The sequence below is a fragment of the Schistocerca gregaria genome, chromosome 3 (assembly GCF_023897955.1).
Source record: "Schistocerca gregaria isolate iqSchGreg1 chromosome 3, iqSchGreg1.2, whole genome shotgun sequence".
Classification (NCBI taxonomy): Eukaryota; Metazoa; Arthropoda; class Insecta; order Orthoptera; family Acrididae; genus Schistocerca; species Schistocerca gregaria.
The window spans coordinates 562,818,449-562,837,454 of record NC_064922.1 but is presented as its reverse complement, the minus strand read 5'-3'; the positions used below and the strand labels follow the sequence as shown (position 1 = coordinate 562,837,454).

Below are 19,006 nucleotides of genomic sequence, written 5' to 3'. Positions count from 1 at the left end.
TGTTTTAATTTTGTATTTATTGACAAACATTTTTTGTTGTATGTGTTTCTGGATACTTTTTGGGCTCTTGATAATTTATTAGTTCTCTCTGTCCAGGACATTTTTTCATTTAAGTTATAGGTTATATTTTCTCCAAGGTACTTAAATTGCTTTACAATTTCTGTATCAGTCCCACACATCTGTACACTATTTATTACAAAGGGGTCTGTTGCCATTATTTTTGTTTTTTCAAATGAAATTGTTAATCCTACTTTTCCTGCAATATTTTGGAGATTTGTGAGTTTATCCCTAGCCTCTTCAATGTTGTTGGCTAGTAGTGCCAGATCATCTGCAAATCCCAATCAATTTATGCTAATTTTGTCTTTATTGTACCCAATTTTTATATATTTTTTATTTTCTTTATACCATTCTCTCATTAAATATTCCAGAGTACAGTTGAACAGAAGGGGTGATAATACCATCACCTTGTCTTAGTCCTGTTTTAATTGTGAAGGGTTCAGACATTTCACTTCTGAACTTCACCTTTGATTTAGTATTTGTTAAAGTTAAGCTTATCATCTTCACTAGTTTAGGATGTAATCCAAGATTTCGTAGTATTTTCAACATTGAAGGTCTGTGAATACTATCATATGCTTTTTTAAAGTCCACGAAAGTTATAATCATTTGTTTCTGTCTTCTTTTGTAAATATTCATTACCAATTTTAGTGTTATGATTCGTTCCGGACAGCTGCGCCATGGTCGAAATCCTCCTTGGTAATCCCCTAATTCCTTTTCCAGATCACCTTTGCATTGATTATAAATTATTCTAGAAAATATTTTATATGTACAATCCAAGAGAGAGATTCCTCTACAGTTGTCCGGATTAGTTCTATCTCCTTTCTTGTGTAGAGGGTGTATTACTGCTGTTGTCCAATGTTCCGGCAATGTTTCATCATTCCACATTTTAATTAAACTTTGGTGAAGTGATTCTTTACTTGATTCTGATGCATTTTTCCACAGCTCTGCAAATGTTTGGTCTTCGCCACTAGCTTTATAATTTTTCCAATTCTTTAATGGCTTGATTTACTTCATTAATGTTTGGTGGACCAATGTATTCTGTTGAAGTTTTAATGGGCGTTTCTGTGTTTACATGAAGCCGTTCTTTTGGTTCTTCACCATTCAGTAGTTGATCGAATGCATCTGCTAGAATTTGGGCATTATCTTTATTGTTGTGTGCTATTTTTCCGGTTGTATCTTTTAGCATGAGTGTTGGTGGTTCATATTTTTGAAGTTGTTTACTAAATATTTTATAATAATCCCTTGAATTTGTCTTTTATGATCTATTTCTATTTGTTGAATAATGCTCTTTTGGTATTTTCTTTTAGTACTTCTGATTGTTTTTTGAGTTAGTTTTCTTTGTTTAGTCAATTCTTCATGTGATTTCTCTGTTTTCTGGCTTTAATGATTTAACCATGCTTTGTGTCTATTTTCAAATGCTTTATCGAATTCCTCATTCCACCATTGATGCTTTTTCCTTGGGTTTGGTGGGGCAATTTTTTCGGCTATTTCTTTTAATTTCGGGACTATCTCTTCTAATTGATCAGTTTTCTCAATTTTTTGAGTGAGTTCTTTATATTGATCATTGTTTATTAGTTTATGAGGGTCATATATTTTTCTCATTTTAAATTTGGATTTTGGTTTCTTTGCAGGTGTGAATTTACATTTGATTTTCACCATGTAATGGTCTGACCCCATGTCTATTCCTCTAAGTACTTTAACATTTTGGATTTCTTTATGGTAATATTTGTTCATACAGACGTGATCTAATTGCCATTCCCCCTTTTTCCAATCTGGGTGTTTCCATGTCTTTAGTTCATTGGGTTTTCTCATAAAATAGGTCGATTTTGATATCATGTTATGGTTTCTACAGAATTCTTCTAATCTTATACCATTTTTATTGGTTCGTTTTTGAGCCGGCCATTTTCCTATTGTGTCTCTGTATCTCTTTTCATTGCCCAGTTGTGCATTGAAATCACCTATTAAAATTTTACTATGATTTTTGTTTATATTTGTCACTGTTTGATCTAGTAGGTCCCAGAATTCATCCGTCTCTTCTCTGGTTTTTCTCCTATTGTTTTTATCATTCGTGGGAGCATAGGCGGTAATTATTGTATAGATTTTATTTGATGCTTACACTGTCATCGTCGAGAGCCTAGGAGATTGGGCCTGGAAATCTGTTATCAAATCAATTATTTTAAGTTGACTATGAATCTTGTACCAAATTGTGGACAATTTTTCATCACTCTTTCTCCCGGGATGCCTTTGTATATTCTATAACCTTGAGATTCCATGGGCACCTGGTCCGAATTCCTCATCTCTTGTAGTCCTGCTATTAGGATCCCTTGTTTGTCTAGTTCATTAGTTAGAATTTTCAATTTTCCTACTTGTGCCAGGGAGTTAATGTTAAATGTTGCTAAATAATTTATTTGTTTCATTTTTAATTTCTGTTTCGGTCTTTGGTCTGTCTTGGGTATTTCTAGATGCTCCGACTCATCCAACTTATCTTTTAAGTGACTGCCCACCGTATCCGAGTGCAGTCTTCCTTGGGTAGTGCCAAGCGGTGGAGATTTTCTTAAAAGATTTCCGTCCATATTTGACTCTATATATATATATATATATTAAAAACAAAGATTCCAAGACTTACCAAGCGGGAAAGCGCCGGCAGACAGGCACATGAACAAAACACACAAACACACACACAGAATATTTCAATATGTCTGCTTGTGTCTGTGTATGTGCGGATGGATATGTGTGTGTGTGTGCGAGTGTACACCTGTCCTTTTTTTCCCCTAAGGGAAGTCTTTCCGCTCCCGGGATTGGAATGACTCCTTACCCTCTCCCTTAAAACCCACATCCTTTCATTTTTCCCTCTCCTTCCCTCTTTCCTGACGAAGCAACTGCCAGTTGCGAAAGCTCGTAATTCTGTGTGTGTGTTTGTGTGTTTTGTTCATGTGCCTGTCTGCCGGCGCTTTCCCGCTTGGTAAGTCTTGGAATCTTTGTTTTTAATATATTTTCCCATGTGGAAGTTTCTTTCTGTTTTATTTATATATATATATATATATATATATATATATATATATATATATATATATATATATATATATATATATATGTGTGTGTGTGTGTGTGTGTGTGTGTGTGTGTAGTACATAAATAGTATAGAAGTTAGAGAACAAACCTTTGATATGCAGTCATTGGCCTTGTACAGCAGAATTTCAGACATTCGCTTGATGGCTATTGAGAATGGTATGATCGTGTGTTCACAGTTCATTACTGCTGTACTGTGGTTGCCTCCAGTGCACTGAGTGCAAAAGACAGTATCACACGTCTCGCAGAACAACAGTTCCTACAAAGCATTTAACCACCTCTTAATTCCACATCACATTTAAACACACAGTATTACAATATTCAGAAGACTATTTCTATACATTACATGTTACATATTTCCTTCACTGTGTCATATCTTAATGCTACATAATGAACAAAACAAACCCACTGAACTCTTGGGGTAAATGAAATAGGTTGATACACATAAATGAACCCAACACTTACCTGGTTAATGTGCACTGAGCATTTTGGAATAACTTCCCTTCGTTGTCTGCTCATGAGGTCGAGCAACTGGTTAACGAGGAAAGAAGGTGGCAAAGCGCTCACACCTCCCCGTGGGATGGCAATCAATTCACGACAGATGGGGCAACGAAAGGCACCTGTATCACGCGTCTGTGATGCAGCAATGCGTGAGAGGCAGTGCAGGCATACGGTGTGGGAACATGGCAGCAACTTCGGCGTGTGCTCACCGCCGTCGTACATGCCTGCACAGAGAGACATGTGCATTATATGATTTTTGGAGCGATAATAATATGCTAATGAGGACTAAAGAAAGCAACAATTGGTGATAGTGATGATGGTTATGGGGAAGAACCAAGTATAACAGAGTGTAAAGTAGGGAAACAACGTGAAACATAAGTCTGCATTGTCAGTATTAAGGAAGAGTAGGGTCTAGCGTTCAGCCAGTGATACAGATAAAGCACAAGCATGGATTAGAATGGGACTGGATAGGAAATTGGGTCATTACCTTTTCAAAGGAACCATGCTTGCAGTTGCTAGAATTCGTGAAACCACTGAACCTTTAATGTAAATTCCTGCTGCTCTCAAATCCCTTGTGTTAATCACAGTGCCACCAAATCTGGTATGGTGACAGAGCTCGTAGTGATGACTGACAATTGTGCTCATATATGTATTGTTTCTGAAGTTTCAATTGCGAACAAGTCAAGTACGTACTAACAGTGAATAATAGCTATTAAACTACTACTAAAAGAAATGATAACAGTTATCATTGATGATAATGGCTGCTTAAACTACCTGGGATAAGGCTACAAGTGGACATATTACACTGTCGGTGGAAAATGAATTATTCTTTGCTTAAAGCAAGGCAAACAGATAACTAAACTGGGTATAATATTTACTTTTAATTTCGAAGGATTCTCAATTTACTTCCTTACGTCTGCATGCAATTTTTCAATTACATTTCCATAAGGATGTAAGGTCACATCGCTAAATTACAGAGAAGCTTTCAAGTCTACAAGAAAATTAATTAGTTTTAATTGCGATTTTATAAAACCAGCCATGAAAAAGGAATGAGGTAGTCAAGACGCTGAGAATGAAAATTAGTAGAAGTAATATCGGTAAGCGGTGGTTATCCCTACTAAATAATGGAGATTGCAGTATAATAGTCGGCAAAAGTGTTCAGGGATACTAGCCCACTGGCTGGTGATTTACACACTGTTCACGGATCCCGAGTTTACAAGTGTTTCACGAGCCATCCGTTACACATGGATCTTGAGATAACTCGTGTTTTCTACAAGCTGTCTGTAGATGCCATCTGCTGTGATATATTGATATACTTTAACGACTTCATCTATTTAATTGTTTACACTAGTAGTCAATGTCGCAAACTTGACTTTCATGTACCTTTTCTGTATTTAGCAGTCTGATTGTATTTTGATATTACAAATTTGTCTTGAACTTCCCCCTGCTTTTAGACTTAGCCCTATTCATAAAACGAAAGGAAATAAACAAATTTAAAATACTTTCGGAAATTTTTGACAATGATTATTCGAAGCGGCGGCTTGTGCAAAATTTTACGAATGTGCCTATTGCCTTTTGGCTTACAAAGTAGTAATCGTAATTAAATGTATTCTATGTGTAAATCTTTAGAGAGCGTCTTACTTTTTCGTTTGGCCCACTCAAGAGAAATATTCTAGGGACTTGAAAGGGGTATCTTCTCCCTGAGTCTGTTCATATCGTCCGAGCCAAATCGGCAGCCTCGTCCCACGCTCTCTGAAAACACACACACTATATATATATATATATATATATATATATATATATATATATATATATATATATATATATTACTCCTGGAAATTGAAATAAGAACACCGTGAATTCATTGTCCCAGGAAGGGGAAACTTTATTGACACATTCCTGGGGTCAGATACATCACATTATCACACTGACAGAACCACAGGCACATAGACACAGGCAACAGAGCATGCACAATGTCGGCACTAGTACAGTGTATATCCACATTTCGCAGCAATGCAGGCTGCTATTCTCCCATGGAGACGATCGTAGAGATGCTGGATGTAGTCCTGTGGAACGGCTTGCCATGCCATTTCCACCTGGCGCCTCAGTTGGACCAGCGTTCGTGCTGGACGTGCAGACCGCGTGAGACGACGCTTCATCCAGTCCCAAACATGCTCAATGGGGGACAGATCCGGAGATCTTGCTGGCCAGGGTAGTTGACTTACAACTTCTAGAGCACGTTGCGTGGCACGGGATACATGCGGACCTGCATTGTCCTGTTGGAACAGCAAGTTCCCTTGCCGGTCTAGGAATGGTAGAACGATGGGTTCGATGACGGTTTGGATGTACCGTGGACTATTCAGTGTCCCCTCGACGATCACCAGAGGTGTACGGCCAGTGTAGGAGATCGCTCCCCACACCATGATGCCGGGTGTTGGCCCTGTGTGCCTCTGTCGTATGCAGTCCTGATTGTGGCGCTCACCTGCACGGCGCCAAACACGCATACGACCATCATTGGCACCAAGGCAGAAGCGACTATCATCGCTGAAGACGACACGTCTCCATTCGTCCCTCCATTCACGCATGTCTCGACACCACTGGAGGCGGGCTGCACGATGTTGGGGCGTGAGCGGAAGACGGCCTAACGGTGTGCGGGACCGTAGCCCAGCTTCATGGAGACGGTTGCGAATGGTCCTCGCCGATACCCCAGGAGCAACAGTGTCCCTAATTTGCTGGGAAGTGGCGGTGCGGTCCCCTACGGCACTGCGTAGGATCCTACGGTCTTGGTGTGCATCCGTGCGTCGCTGCGGTCCGGTCCCAGGTCGACGGGCACGTGCACCTTCCGCCGACCACTGGCGACAACATCGATGTACTGTGGAGACCTCACGCCCCACGTGTTGAGCAATTCGGCGGTACGTCCACCCGGCCTCCCGCATGCCCACTATACGCTCTCGCTCGAAGTCCGTCAACTGCACATACGGTTCACGTCCACGCTGTCGCGGCATGCTACCAGTGTTAAAGACTGCGATGGAGCTCCGTATGCCACGGCAAACTGGCTGACACTGACGGCGGCGGTGCACAAATGCTGCGCAGCAAGCGCCATTCGACGGCCAACACCGCGGTTCCTGGTGTGTCCCCTGTGCCGTGCGTGTGATCATTGCTTGTACAGCCCTTTCGCTGTGTCCGGAGCAAGTATGGTGCGTCTGACACACCGGTGTCAATGTGTTCTTTTTTCCATTTCCAGGAGTGTATATATATGTCTCATTCCTCCCCCCCCCCCCCCCCCCCCCCCATAAACCATGGACCTTGCCGTTGGTGGGTGCAACCACAACGAAGGGTTATCTGTTGAGAGGCCAGACAAACGTGTGGTTCCTGAAGAGCGGCAGCAGCCTTTTCAGTAGTTGCAGGGGCAACAGTCTGGATGATTGACTGATCTGGCCTTGTAACAATAACCAACACGGCCTTGCTGTGCTGGCACTGCGAACGGCTGAAAGCAAGGGGAAACTACGGCCGTAATTTTTCCAAGGGCATGCAGCTTTACTGTATGATTAAATGATGATGGCGTCCTCTTGGATAAAATATTCCGGAGGTAAAATAGTCCCCCATTCGGATCTCGGGAGGGGGGAGGGTGGGGGGGACTACTCAAGAGGATGTCGTTATCAGGAGAAAGAACACTGGCGTTATACGGATCGGAGCGTGGAATGTCAGATCCCTTAATCGGGCAGGTAGGTAAGAAAATTTAAAAAGGGAAATGGATAGGTTAAAGTTAGATATAGTGGGAATTAGTGAAGTTCGGTGGCAGGAGGAACAAGACTTCTGGTCAGGTGAATACAGGGTTATAAATACAAAATCAAATAGGGGTAATGGAGGAGTAGGTTTAATAATGAATAAAAAAACAGGAGTACGGGTAAGCTACTAAAAACAGCATAGTGAACATATTATTGTGGCCAAGATAGACACGAAGCCCATGCCTACTACAGTAGTACAAGTTTATATGCCAACTAGCTCTGCAGATGAAGAAATTGAAGAAATGTTTGATGAGATAGAACAAAATAATTCAGATAGTGAAGGGTGACGAAAATTTAATAGTCATGGGTGACTGAAATTCGGTAGTAGGAAAAGGGAGGGAAGGAAACGTAGTAGGTGAATATGGATTGGGGCTGAGAAATGAAAGAGGAAGCTGCCTGGTAGAATTTTGCACAGAGCACAACTTAATCATACCTAACACTTCGTTTAAGAATCAGGAAAGAAGGTTGCTTACATGGAAGAACCCTGGAGATACTAAAAAGTATCAGCCATATTATATAATGGTAAGACAGAGATTTAGGAACCAGGTTCTAAATTGTAAGACATTTCCAGGGATAGATGTGGACCTTGACCACGATCTATTGGTTATGAACTGTAGATAAAAACTGAAGAAATTGCAAAAAGGTGGGAATTTAAGAAGATGGGACCTGGATAAACTGACTGAACCAGAGGTTGTACAGAGTTTCAGGGAGAGCATAAGGGAACAATTGACAGGAATGGGGGAAAGAAATATGGTAGAAGACGAATGGTAGCTCTGGGGGATGAAGTAGTGAAGGCAGCAGAGGATCAAGTATGTAAAAAGACGAGGGCTAGTAGAAATCCTTGGGTAACAGAAGAAATATTGAATTTTAATTGATGAAAGGAAAAAATATAAAAATGCAGTAAATGAAGCAGGCAAAAAGGAATACAAACGTCTCAAAAATGAGATCGACAGGAAGTGCAAAATGGCTAAGCAGGCATGGCTAGAGTACAAATGTAAGGATGTGGAGGCTTGTATCACTAGGGGTAAGATAGACAGAGCCTACAGGAAAATTAAAGATACCTTTGGAGAAAAGAGAGCCACCTGTATGAATATCAAGAGATCAGATGGAAACCCAGTTCTAGGCAAAGAGGGGGAAGCAGAAAGGTGGAAGGAGTATATAGAGGATCTATACAAGGGCGATGTACTTGAGGACAATATTATGGAAATGGAAGAGAATGTAAATGAAGATGAAATGGGAGATACGATACAACGTGAAGAGTTTGACAGAGCACTGAAAGACCTGAGTCGAAATAAGGTCCAGGGAGTAGACAACATTCCATTAGAACTACTGACGGCCTTGAGAGAGCCAGTCCTGACAAAACTCTACCATCGTGTGAGCAAGATGTACGAGACAGGCGAAATACCCTCAGACTTCAAGAAGAATATAATATGAAACTTCCTGGCAGATTAAAACTGTGTGCCCGATCGAGACTCGAACTCGGGACCTTTGCCCTTCGCGGGCAAGTGCTCTACCATCTGAGCTACCGAAGCACGACTCACGCCCGGTCCTCACAGCTTCACTTCTGCCAGTATCTCGTCTCCAACCTTCCAAACTTTACAGAAGCTCTTCTGCGAACCTTGCAGAACTAGCACTCCTGAAAGAAAGGATATTGCGGAGTCATGGCTTAGCCACAGCCTGGGGGATGTTTCCAGAACGAGATTTTCACTCTGCAGCGGAATGTGCGCTGATATGAAACTTCCTGGCAAAGACGAGATACTGGCAGAAGTAAAGGTGTGAGTACCGGGCGCGAGTCGTGCTTCGGTAGCTCAGATGGTAGAGCACTTGCCCGCTAAAGGCAAAGGTCGCGAGTTCGAGTCTCGGTGGGGCACACAGTTTTAATCTGCCACGAAGTTTCATATCACTGCATACTCCGCTGCAGAGTGAAAATCTCATTCAAGAGCATATAATTACAGAACTATCAGTTTAATAAGTCACAGCTGCAAAATACTAACACGAATTATTTAGAGACGAATGGAAAAACTAGAAGCCGACCTCGGGGAAGATCAGTTTGGATTCCGTAGAAATACTGGAACACGTGAGGCAATACTGACCTTACGACTTATCTTAGAAGAAAGATTAAGAAAAGGCAAACCTACGTTCCTAGCATTTGTAGACTTAGAGAAAGCGTTTGACAATATTGACTGGAGTACTCTCTTTCAAATTCTGAAATGGCAGGGGTAAAATAAAGGGAGCAGAAAACTATTTACAATTTTTACAGAAAGCAGATGGCAGTTATAAGAGTCGAGGGGCTGTGGTTGCGAAGGGAGTGAGACAGGGTTGTAGCCTCTCCCCGATGTTATTCAATCTGTGTACTGAGCAAGCAGTAAAGGAAACAAAAGAAAAATTCGGAGTAGGTATTAAAAGTCATGGAGAAGAAATAAAAACTTTGAGGTTCGCCGATGACAAAGGACTTGGAAGAGCAGTTGAACGAAATGGATAGTGGCTTGAAAGGAGCATACCAGATGAACATCAACAAAAGCAGAACGAGGATAATGGAATGTAATCGAATTAAGTCGGGTGATGCTGAGGGAAGTAGATTAGGAAATGAGACACTAGAAGTAGTAAAGGAGTTTTGCTATTTGGGGAGCAAAATAACTGATGATGGTCGAAGTAGAGAGGATATGAAATGTAGACTGGCAATGACAAGGAAAGTGTTTCCGAAGAAGGAAAAATATGTTAACATCGGGTATAGATTTAAATGTCAGGAAGTCGTTTCTGAAAGTATTTGTATGGAGTGTAGCCATGTATGGAAGTGAAACATGGACGATAAATAGTTTGGACAAGAAGAGAATAGTTGCTTTCGAAATGTGATGCTAAAGAAGAATGTTGAAGATTAGGTGGGTAGATCACGTAACTAATGAGGAGGTATTGAATAGGATTGGGGAGAAGAGAAGTTTGTGGCACAACTTGACTAGAAGAAGGGATCGATTGGTAGGACATATTCTGAGGCATCAAGGGATCACCAATTTAATATTGGAGGGCAGCGTGGAGGGTAAAAATCATAGAGGGAGACCAAGAAATGAATACACTAAGCTGATTCAGAAGGATGTAGGTTGCAGTAGGTACTGGGAGATGAAGGAGCTTGCACAGGATAGATTAGCATGGAGAGCTGCATCAAACCAGTCTCAGGGCTGAAGACCACAACAACAACAACAACAACAACAACAACAACAACAACAACAACATATTCATTACAAGAAATTATGTATCATTACAAGAAATTAAAAAAAATAAAGAATAAATAGTGGAAGCAGAAGGATTCGTCCCCCACTAATCTGCGATTTCGCACTCTCAACTTCTCAGCTTCCATGCCATTCCGAGATTCAGCGCTCAAAACCTCGCATTCTATGCGTAAATCTTTAGAGAGCGTCTTACTTTTTCGTTTGGCCCACTCAGGCGAAATATTCTAGGGACTTTTGTTTTGATAATTCGTTATTTGCAAAGGTTTCAAACCAACAAGACAGCATTTACGAACAATTGCTTAACAATGTGAAGTATAAAATAAAATAGAAAAAAATGTTGGTAGCAGCAAGGATCCAACCTGGGCCAACGAATTGTCAGTTAGTGCAGCTAAACTATACACCCACAGAGCAGTCACTACAATTGCTGCTCGAAAGTCTCTCATGCTCTACGCTCGCACATTGCGTTACACGCAGTTTGTGCGGTAAGCAACGTAGCACCCATAGTGTCGGGAGGAACGATGTCACGTCATAGAAAGCGTAGGCATCGAGAGCAAGCGCAGTCGAAAACAGACAGCTGTGTCCCTTCTCTGAGTTGATCGAAGCCACGCTGACGATCATTTTCGCTCTGCACTACGAAACATGTTTTAGTCAGTTTTATTTGCATAACAGCACACATGAGAAGAGAAATGGCGTAATTTTAATGCGATTTCGGCTCGCATTCGAAAAGAAATAGTGTAATTTTTTGCGATTTCCAGCTCGCGTTCGAAGAGATATTGGACAATTACAGAGCGATATTTACAGCGTGCTGCAGCACATTAGCACATGATAACAGGCCACCACTGATTATTCAGACGTTCCTAGTGCCAATGAAGATCCAAGTGACAGTGTGCACGAATGTTTCTATGGTTCTGAGGACGATTTCAGTGAGGGTGACATCATTAGATCTGTAAAGAAGCATAAGTGGCAATTTTTTTCACGTAATTCTGACAATAACAAAGAGCGTAGCCTTCCTTTCTATACGTCTTCTGATGGTGGTTGTGATAGCGTCAGTGTGATTTTTTCTGTACTCAGGTGACATGAAGACTTACGTGTTGAAAAGATAAGATATGGAATATCATCTACTAACCACGAAGATAGTCTTGCGAAACTCCTATTTTTTTTTTTTTTTTTTTTTTTTGAGTCCCCATTAGAGAGAGAGAGAGAGAGAGAGAGAGAGAGAGAGAGAGAGAGAGAGAGAGAGAGAGAGAAATGTGATTCAAAACCTGGGAACTTTTAAATTCACTGTATTAAAATCATATTACTTCTCTTGCATTCATTCAGACACTCAAACAAACCGATTCCTAAATAATTACTGTCGTCTAAAATGAACTATGTATCTATCGCTTGATCCTTTGTCCCACAGTTTGCGCAGGGCCAGCCAGGTGCCCTTCCTGCCGCCCACTGGGACGGTACCAGCTGTCTTCACATAGCGTAAACCATGAAATAGTGCGAACGTGTTTCAAACGTCTGCGAGTCGTGTAACTGAGGCGGGACGTGGAGACCAGCCCGGTATTCACTTGGTGTGATCCGGAAAACTGCCTAAAAACCACATACAGGATGGCTGGTACACCGGCCTTCGTCGTTAATCCGCCGGGCGGATTCGATACGGGGCCGGCGCGCCTACCCGAGTCCAGGAAGCAGCGCGTTAGCGCTCTCGGCTAAACTGGCGGGTGTTTAAAATAAACTACTATATTATAAAAGGGACACTGTAACAAACGGAAATATTAAATTGGCGTACAAATGTGTACTAAAACTTTCCTGGCAGAATTTAACTGAGAACCAACTGGGACTAAAACCTGGCACTCTTTCCTTTCCTGGGAAAGTGCTCTACTGTCTAAGCTATCCAGGAACAATTCACAACTGCCTTCACAGCTTTACTTTCGCCAGCACCTAATTTCAGACCTTCCAAACTTGAGAAGCTCTCCTCCACTCCTCGAAATGGCTGGTCACTAGATATACAGGAGATCTTCTGTGAAGTTCTGAACGTAGGAGATGTACTGGTGGCAGTAAAACTGTAAACACGAGTTGTGAGTCACGCTTGGGTATCCCAGTCGGTAGAGCGCTTGCCTGTGAAAAGCGAAAGTCCCAGGTTTGAGTCCTGTCCAGCACACAGTTTCAAGGTGTCGGGAACATATAAAATCAGTGCACTCTCTGCTGCCGAGTGAACATTCGTTTTGTTTACAATGGAGTGATTTCATTTACCAAATAAATGTATCATCAGTGACCTTTAAAAGTATTTCAGTCTTCCATCTAATTACAAAGCTGCAAGGTCAGATGACTAAAAGAACGTGAAAAACCTAACACATTCGTTTTATCATCAGATAAAATAGAGGTTACACACACAACGAAATTTGTTACTTCACCCATTGCATATAGTGAGTAGTGCAGCTGGAGGGGAGACTGCTTGAGTCATACATCAGAGCCCTAGCCAAAGAAATGCTAAAAATTTTTTCTTACATCAGTGGCCAGAATAAGGTATGTCATCTGCAGATCACTGGATTCACTAAGAGACTCATACCTACATAGCACAACTTTTACAGACACACGACAGTAAAGTAACAGCATGAAAAATGAATAACTTATGATGGCGAAACGTCATTTGCAGGTGTTCACAACTGCTTCAGTTGCAGATTTGTTTCTGTGGGGAGGACAGCAGAACGGACATTGCAGAACGGACGTTGCAGAACAAAAAACCACAGTCCCAGTGTATAATATCTGTGAAAAGACCCGAAGAAAGTTTGGTTCAGAGCCTTGTGTTGAATAGATGTGCTGTATGTTACCCCTGACAGTAAGGTAGTGTTAAGTTTTAACTGTGTTGGCCAACTTATTAGTACATCTCCCCATATCCTTCGTGGAGGTCAATCACACTAAAGACCCCGACATGCTTTGAACACGCTTTCTGATGTGTATTAGATTTATACGTAGATGCAAAACTCTAAACTGTCTGACTTTCAGTCCCACAGGTATCACACACCAGGGGTGTGACTCTTTGGTTGCGATATCGATGATGCTAAAGGCGGAGGTGATTGACACACATTGGCTCTGGTGTGGTGCTGGCACAGGTGCACGTGACCGGCCATTCCAAGGCTGGCTGCTGGGCAGTGTGCAGCTGAATCGTTTCTTCCTGTTTGTGAGATGGTGGGGATGGCATTTACTTGATGTGTGTCCAAGTACGTCGATGGTGACAGTGGCTGGCCAAATGATGACTGAGGCTGAGCAAGTGCTGTCAATGGGCGGTGCTGTGGTGTTTATGTTGCTGTAGGTGGAGGCAGCGGAGTCGGTGGTCGCAGACTTGACGGTTGGTGGGGCTTGAGTTCGTGCAGCGACGGGGCAGATGTCGTACGAAGACAGGTGCGATGATAGGGCCATGTAAGCAATGTGCGAGTGTAGCTGACATGCCTGTATGAGTAGGTGGATGGGTGGAGTGATGGAGGTACCTGAAGATCACGTCATGGATTGTTAAAGTGGTCATAATTGATAATTTTAACGCTAACGCCCTCAGGTTGGAAGTTGCAAATGTCAATAGTGATGACTGCTGCTGCATGGGGTGGTCTCTAGGGTTGCGCGTGGCATGCCAACCATCGTGGTCTACGGGTAGCGTGTTTGATTAATAACACGTCCTCGTTCCCGGGTTCGAATCTTACTACCGCTTAAATTTTAATTAATAATCAGCATTGGCGGTCGAAGGCTTCTTGCATAAGAAGTCATCCTGATTCAGCGAACGGCGTTGTCAAATAGGGCTGAGTAGCGGACAGAGGTTCAGGGCACTCTCTTGTCCTTGGGGTGGGAAATTGCCTCTAAAGGCGGAAGAATCAGCAATGACTAACGGCATGAGGATGCGGAAGGCAATGGAAACCACTACATCAAAGACACATAATGTATATCCGCAGGACATGTGTCCTGTAATTAAAAATTGTCATGATGATCTCTCCATTGGCAAAAGATTCCGGAATAGTCCCCCACTCGGATCTCCGGGAGGGAGGTGGCCATAAGGAAAAGACTGAACAACCGACTAAAGGATAACGTTCTACGAGTCTGGGCGTGGAATGTGGTAGGGAAGCTAGCAGATCTGAAAAGGGAAATGCAGAGGCTCAATCTAGATATAGAAGGGTCAGTGAAATGAAATGGAAAGAAGACAAGGACTTCGGGTCAGATGAGTGTTGGGAACAATCAACAGCAGCAGAAAATGGTATAATGGGAGTAGGATTCGTTATGAATAGGAAGGTAGAAGAGAGAGTGTGTTACTGTGAACAGTTCTGTGATAGGGTTGTTCTTATCAGAATCGACAGCGAACCATCACCGACCATGATAGTTCAGGTACACATGGCAATGTCGCAAAATGAAGACAAAGAGATAGAGAAAGTATATGAGGATATTGAAAGGGTAATGTAGTACATACAGGGAGATGAAAATCTAAAAGTCTTGGAGGACTGGACGGCAGTTGTAGGAGTAGAAGTAAAAGTAAAGGTTACAGGAGAATATTGGCTTGGGACAAGGAATGAGAGAGGAGAAAGACTGAGTTCTGTAATACATTACAGCTAATAATAGCCAATACTCTGTTCAAGAATAACAAGAAGAGATGGTATACATGGAAAACACCGAGAGATGCGGAAAAATTTCATTTACATTACATCATGGTGAAACAGAGATTCCGAGATCAAATACTGGATTGTAAGGCGTACGCAGGAGCAGATATTGACTCAGACCACAATGCAGTAGTGATGAAGAGTAGGCTGAAGTTTAAGATATTCATCAGGGAAAACCAATACGCAAAGAAATGGGATACTAAATAATGACGAGGTATGACTGAACTTCTCTGAGGCTATAGATGCAGCGATAAGGAACAGCTCAGTAGGCAATACAGTTGAAGAGGAATGGACATTTATAAAAATAGCAATCACAGAAGTTGGAAAGAAAAACACAGGTACAAAAAAGGTAACTGCGGCGAAACCTTATTTAGCAGAAGAAATACTTCAATTGATCGATGAAAAAATTAAGTACAAAAACGTTGAGGGAAGTTCAGGAATACAGAAATACAAGTCGCTGAGGATGTGTTTGTCTTTAGGAAAGGTAAAGGCACCAGAGAGGCAATTCTGAAGTTGCGATCGATAATGTACGTACGACTAAAGAAAAATCAAGACACGTTAATAGGATTTGTCGATCTGAGAAAAGCGTTTGACAATGTAAAATAGTGCAAGATGTTCGAAACTCTGAGAGAAATAGGGGTAAATTAGAGGCAGAGACGGGTAACATAATAAGTACAAGAACCAAGAGGGAATAATAATGGTGGACGACCAAGAATGAAGTTCTCAGATTAGAAAGTTTGTAAGACAGGGATGGAGTCTTTCGCTCTTGGTGTTCAATCTGTACATCGAAGAAGCAATGATGGAAATAAAAGAAAGGTTGGGGAGTGGGATTAAAACTGAAAGCGAAATGGTATTAATGATACAATTCGCTGTATCCTGAGTGAAAGTGAAGAAGAATTACATGATCTGCTGAATAGAATGAACAACCTAATGAGTGCAGAGTACGGATTGAGAGTAAATCGAAGAAAGACGAAAGTAATAAGAGGTATCAGAAATGAGGACAGCGAGAAACTTAAAGTCAGGATTGATGGTCACGATGTAGATGAAGTTAAGGAATTCTACTACCTATGTAGTAAAATAACCAATGACGGACGGAGCAAGGACGACGTAAGATGCACACTAACACTGGCAAAAAGGACATTCCTGTCCGGGAGAAGGCTACTAGTATCAAACATAGGCCTTAATTTGAGGGAGAAATTCCTGAGAATGTACGTCTGGAGCACAGCATTGTATGTAGTGAAACGTGGTCTGTGGGAAAAACGGAACAGAAGACAATCGAAGCATTTGAGATGTGCTGCTTAAGACGAATGTAGAAAATTAGGTAAGGAATTAGGAGGTTCTGCACAGAATCGGAGATGAAAGGAAATGTGGAAGACACTGACAAGGAGAAGGGACAGGATGACAGGACCTCTATAACGACATCAGGGAATGACTTCCATGGTACTAGAGGGAACTGCAGGGGGGAAAAAAACTGTAGAAGACAGACATTGGAAAAAATCTAGCAAACAACTGATTACGTTGGTTGCAAGTGCTACTCTGAGATGAAGAGGTTGGCACAGGAGAGGAAAAAAAGAAAAAAAGGAGGTGGTGGGGTCATCGTCCGATTTTGTTTAGTGTCACAGAGGTAACATAAAATATCAAAGAGTGCCGACTCAAATTCGCGTCATCGGTCAGTGACGATTATCTCGGGGCTGCTGAAGCACGAGATCCGCATGCCGAAGGCCCAAGAACTAGATTCTGCTGCGATACCTTTGATGGGTACTGCTTCAAGCCAGCGAGACACACGCTCGATGATTGACAATATTTATTTGAAGATTTCCAATTTGGATAACGAGCTGACTAGATTCAAATGTGTATATCAGAATTGTGCACGTGCTATCTCGGAGCTATCGAGGGCTGGTTGTGCATGAAGCACAGTCCAGTACAGTCAGCTGTATTACATAACTCGCACGTATCCCACAACACCATCACAGTTTTGGCGCCGACTGCGAAATTTACAAGACACAAACCTTGAACCCGACAACTTTGGACTCTTTGGATAGTCAGACTTCCTCAGCAATTGCAACTTGCCATGATTCCACATGAAGCAGAGCTGCTAAACTGTAAACTTGCTGTAGTGGATAGATTATTTATGATCCTACATCAGCATCATATAAACTTCAGAGACACCATACTATCCAAGCTTGTCAGAGCACTTCAACACATGACACACACCGAGTCACTCTGAACGGAGCTGAGAACAGGCGACAATAATGTCACTGCCATGACTCCAGGGGTACCCGCCCGATCTCACACAGTACCACCCCTGCAGCTCAACAGTTTGATGCCCTACCCCGTTGCCACTACTATACAACTGTGCTGGTACCATGCACAATTCAGCAACACCGCATGCAACTGCCAGCTTCTCTGCTCTTTCTCAGGTATCAAGTATGGACCAAAGTAGGCCCATTGGCCCGGACGCTGACAAGTTGCCTTCGCACATGCCAAGTTGGACACACATCCTCAATTATGGATAAGCTATCACACAGCCACCTGTATGCCCTTGGTCACAATTCAAGTACATACTTTCTCATGAACACTGGCTCCAGTGTAAGTACAATCCATAAGACAGGTTCACAAAGTTAAATGACACATCGTTGATTCAACTTTGAGCCTGTGAGGTAACGGGCCAGCCGTGGCGTCCTGAAAATATTCAAAGTTCGGAGGTGGCGTGGCCGAGCTGTGGCCTCTTGGCGGATCGCGGCCCGGCAGCAACCACGTAGTGCCGAACGTTAGCTTAGCATCCGCATGATGCCGTACAACGGCCGCTCTAGCCGCGTGGCCGGGAATTACATGGTGACGCTGTGTTGATGAAGGAGACAAGCTAGGAGTGCTAAAGATGGCGGACTTTGTGAAACACTTATTGAGCGAGCAGTAAAGGAAACAAAAGAAATATTTGAAGTAGGGATTAAAATCCATGGAGAAGAAGTAAAAACTTTGAGATTTGCCGATGACACTGTTATTCTGTCAGAGATAGCAAAGGACCTGGAAGTGCGTTGAATGGCATGGACAGTTTCTTGAAAGGATTATATTAAGATGAACATCAACAAAAGCAAAAAGAATATAATAGAATGTAGTTTAATTAAATCAGGCTATACTGAGGAAATTACATTAGGAAATGAGACACTTAAAGCAGTAGATGAGTTCTGCTATTTAGGGAGCAAAATGATTATGGTCGAAGTAGAGAGAATATAAAATGTAGACAGGCAATAGCAAGAAAAGCGTTTCTGGAGAAGAGAAATTTGTTAACGTCGAGTATAGATTTAAGTGTCAGGAAGTCATTTCTGAAAGTATTTGTATAGAGCGTAGCCATGTATAGAAGTGAAACATGGACGATAAATACACTCCTGGAAATCGAAAAAAGAACACATTGACACCGGTGTGTCACACCCACCATACTTGCTCCGGACACTGCGAGAGGGCTGTACAAGCAATGATCACACGCACGGCACAGCGGACACACCAGGAACAGCGGTGTTGGCCGTCGAATGGCGCTTGCTGCGCAGCATTTGTGCACCGCCGCCGTCAGTGTCAGCCAGTTTGCCGTGGCATACGGAGCTCCATCGCAGTCTTTAACACTGGTAGCATGCCGCGACAGCGTGGACGTGAACCGTATGTGCAGTTGACGGACTTTGAGCGAGGGCGTATAGTGGGCATCCGGGAGGCCGGGTGGACGTACCGCCGAATTGCTCAACACGTGGGG

The 19,006-nt window shown here is 42.4% G+C and overlaps 1 protein-coding gene across 4 annotated transcripts in view; it reads right to left on the bottom strand.

Annotated features, from left to right (window-relative positions):
• The window catches only part of LOC126355180 (tripartite motif-containing protein 2-like), a 427,732-nt gene that overhangs the window by 46,245 nt on the left and 362,481 nt on the right, over window positions 1-19,006 (bottom strand). For all 4 annotated transcript variants that reach the window (XM_050005394.1, XM_050005393.1, XM_050005395.1 and 1 more), the window contains exons 3-4: window positions 3,592-3,851; window positions 3,218-3,385 (exon numbers count right to left, since the gene is read on the bottom strand). In XM_050005394.1, coding sequence (XP_049861351.1) covers window positions 3,218-3,385; window positions 3,592-3,851 — 428 coding nt within the window. The remainder of the gene's footprint in view (window positions 1-3,217; window positions 3,386-3,591; window positions 3,852-19,006) is intronic.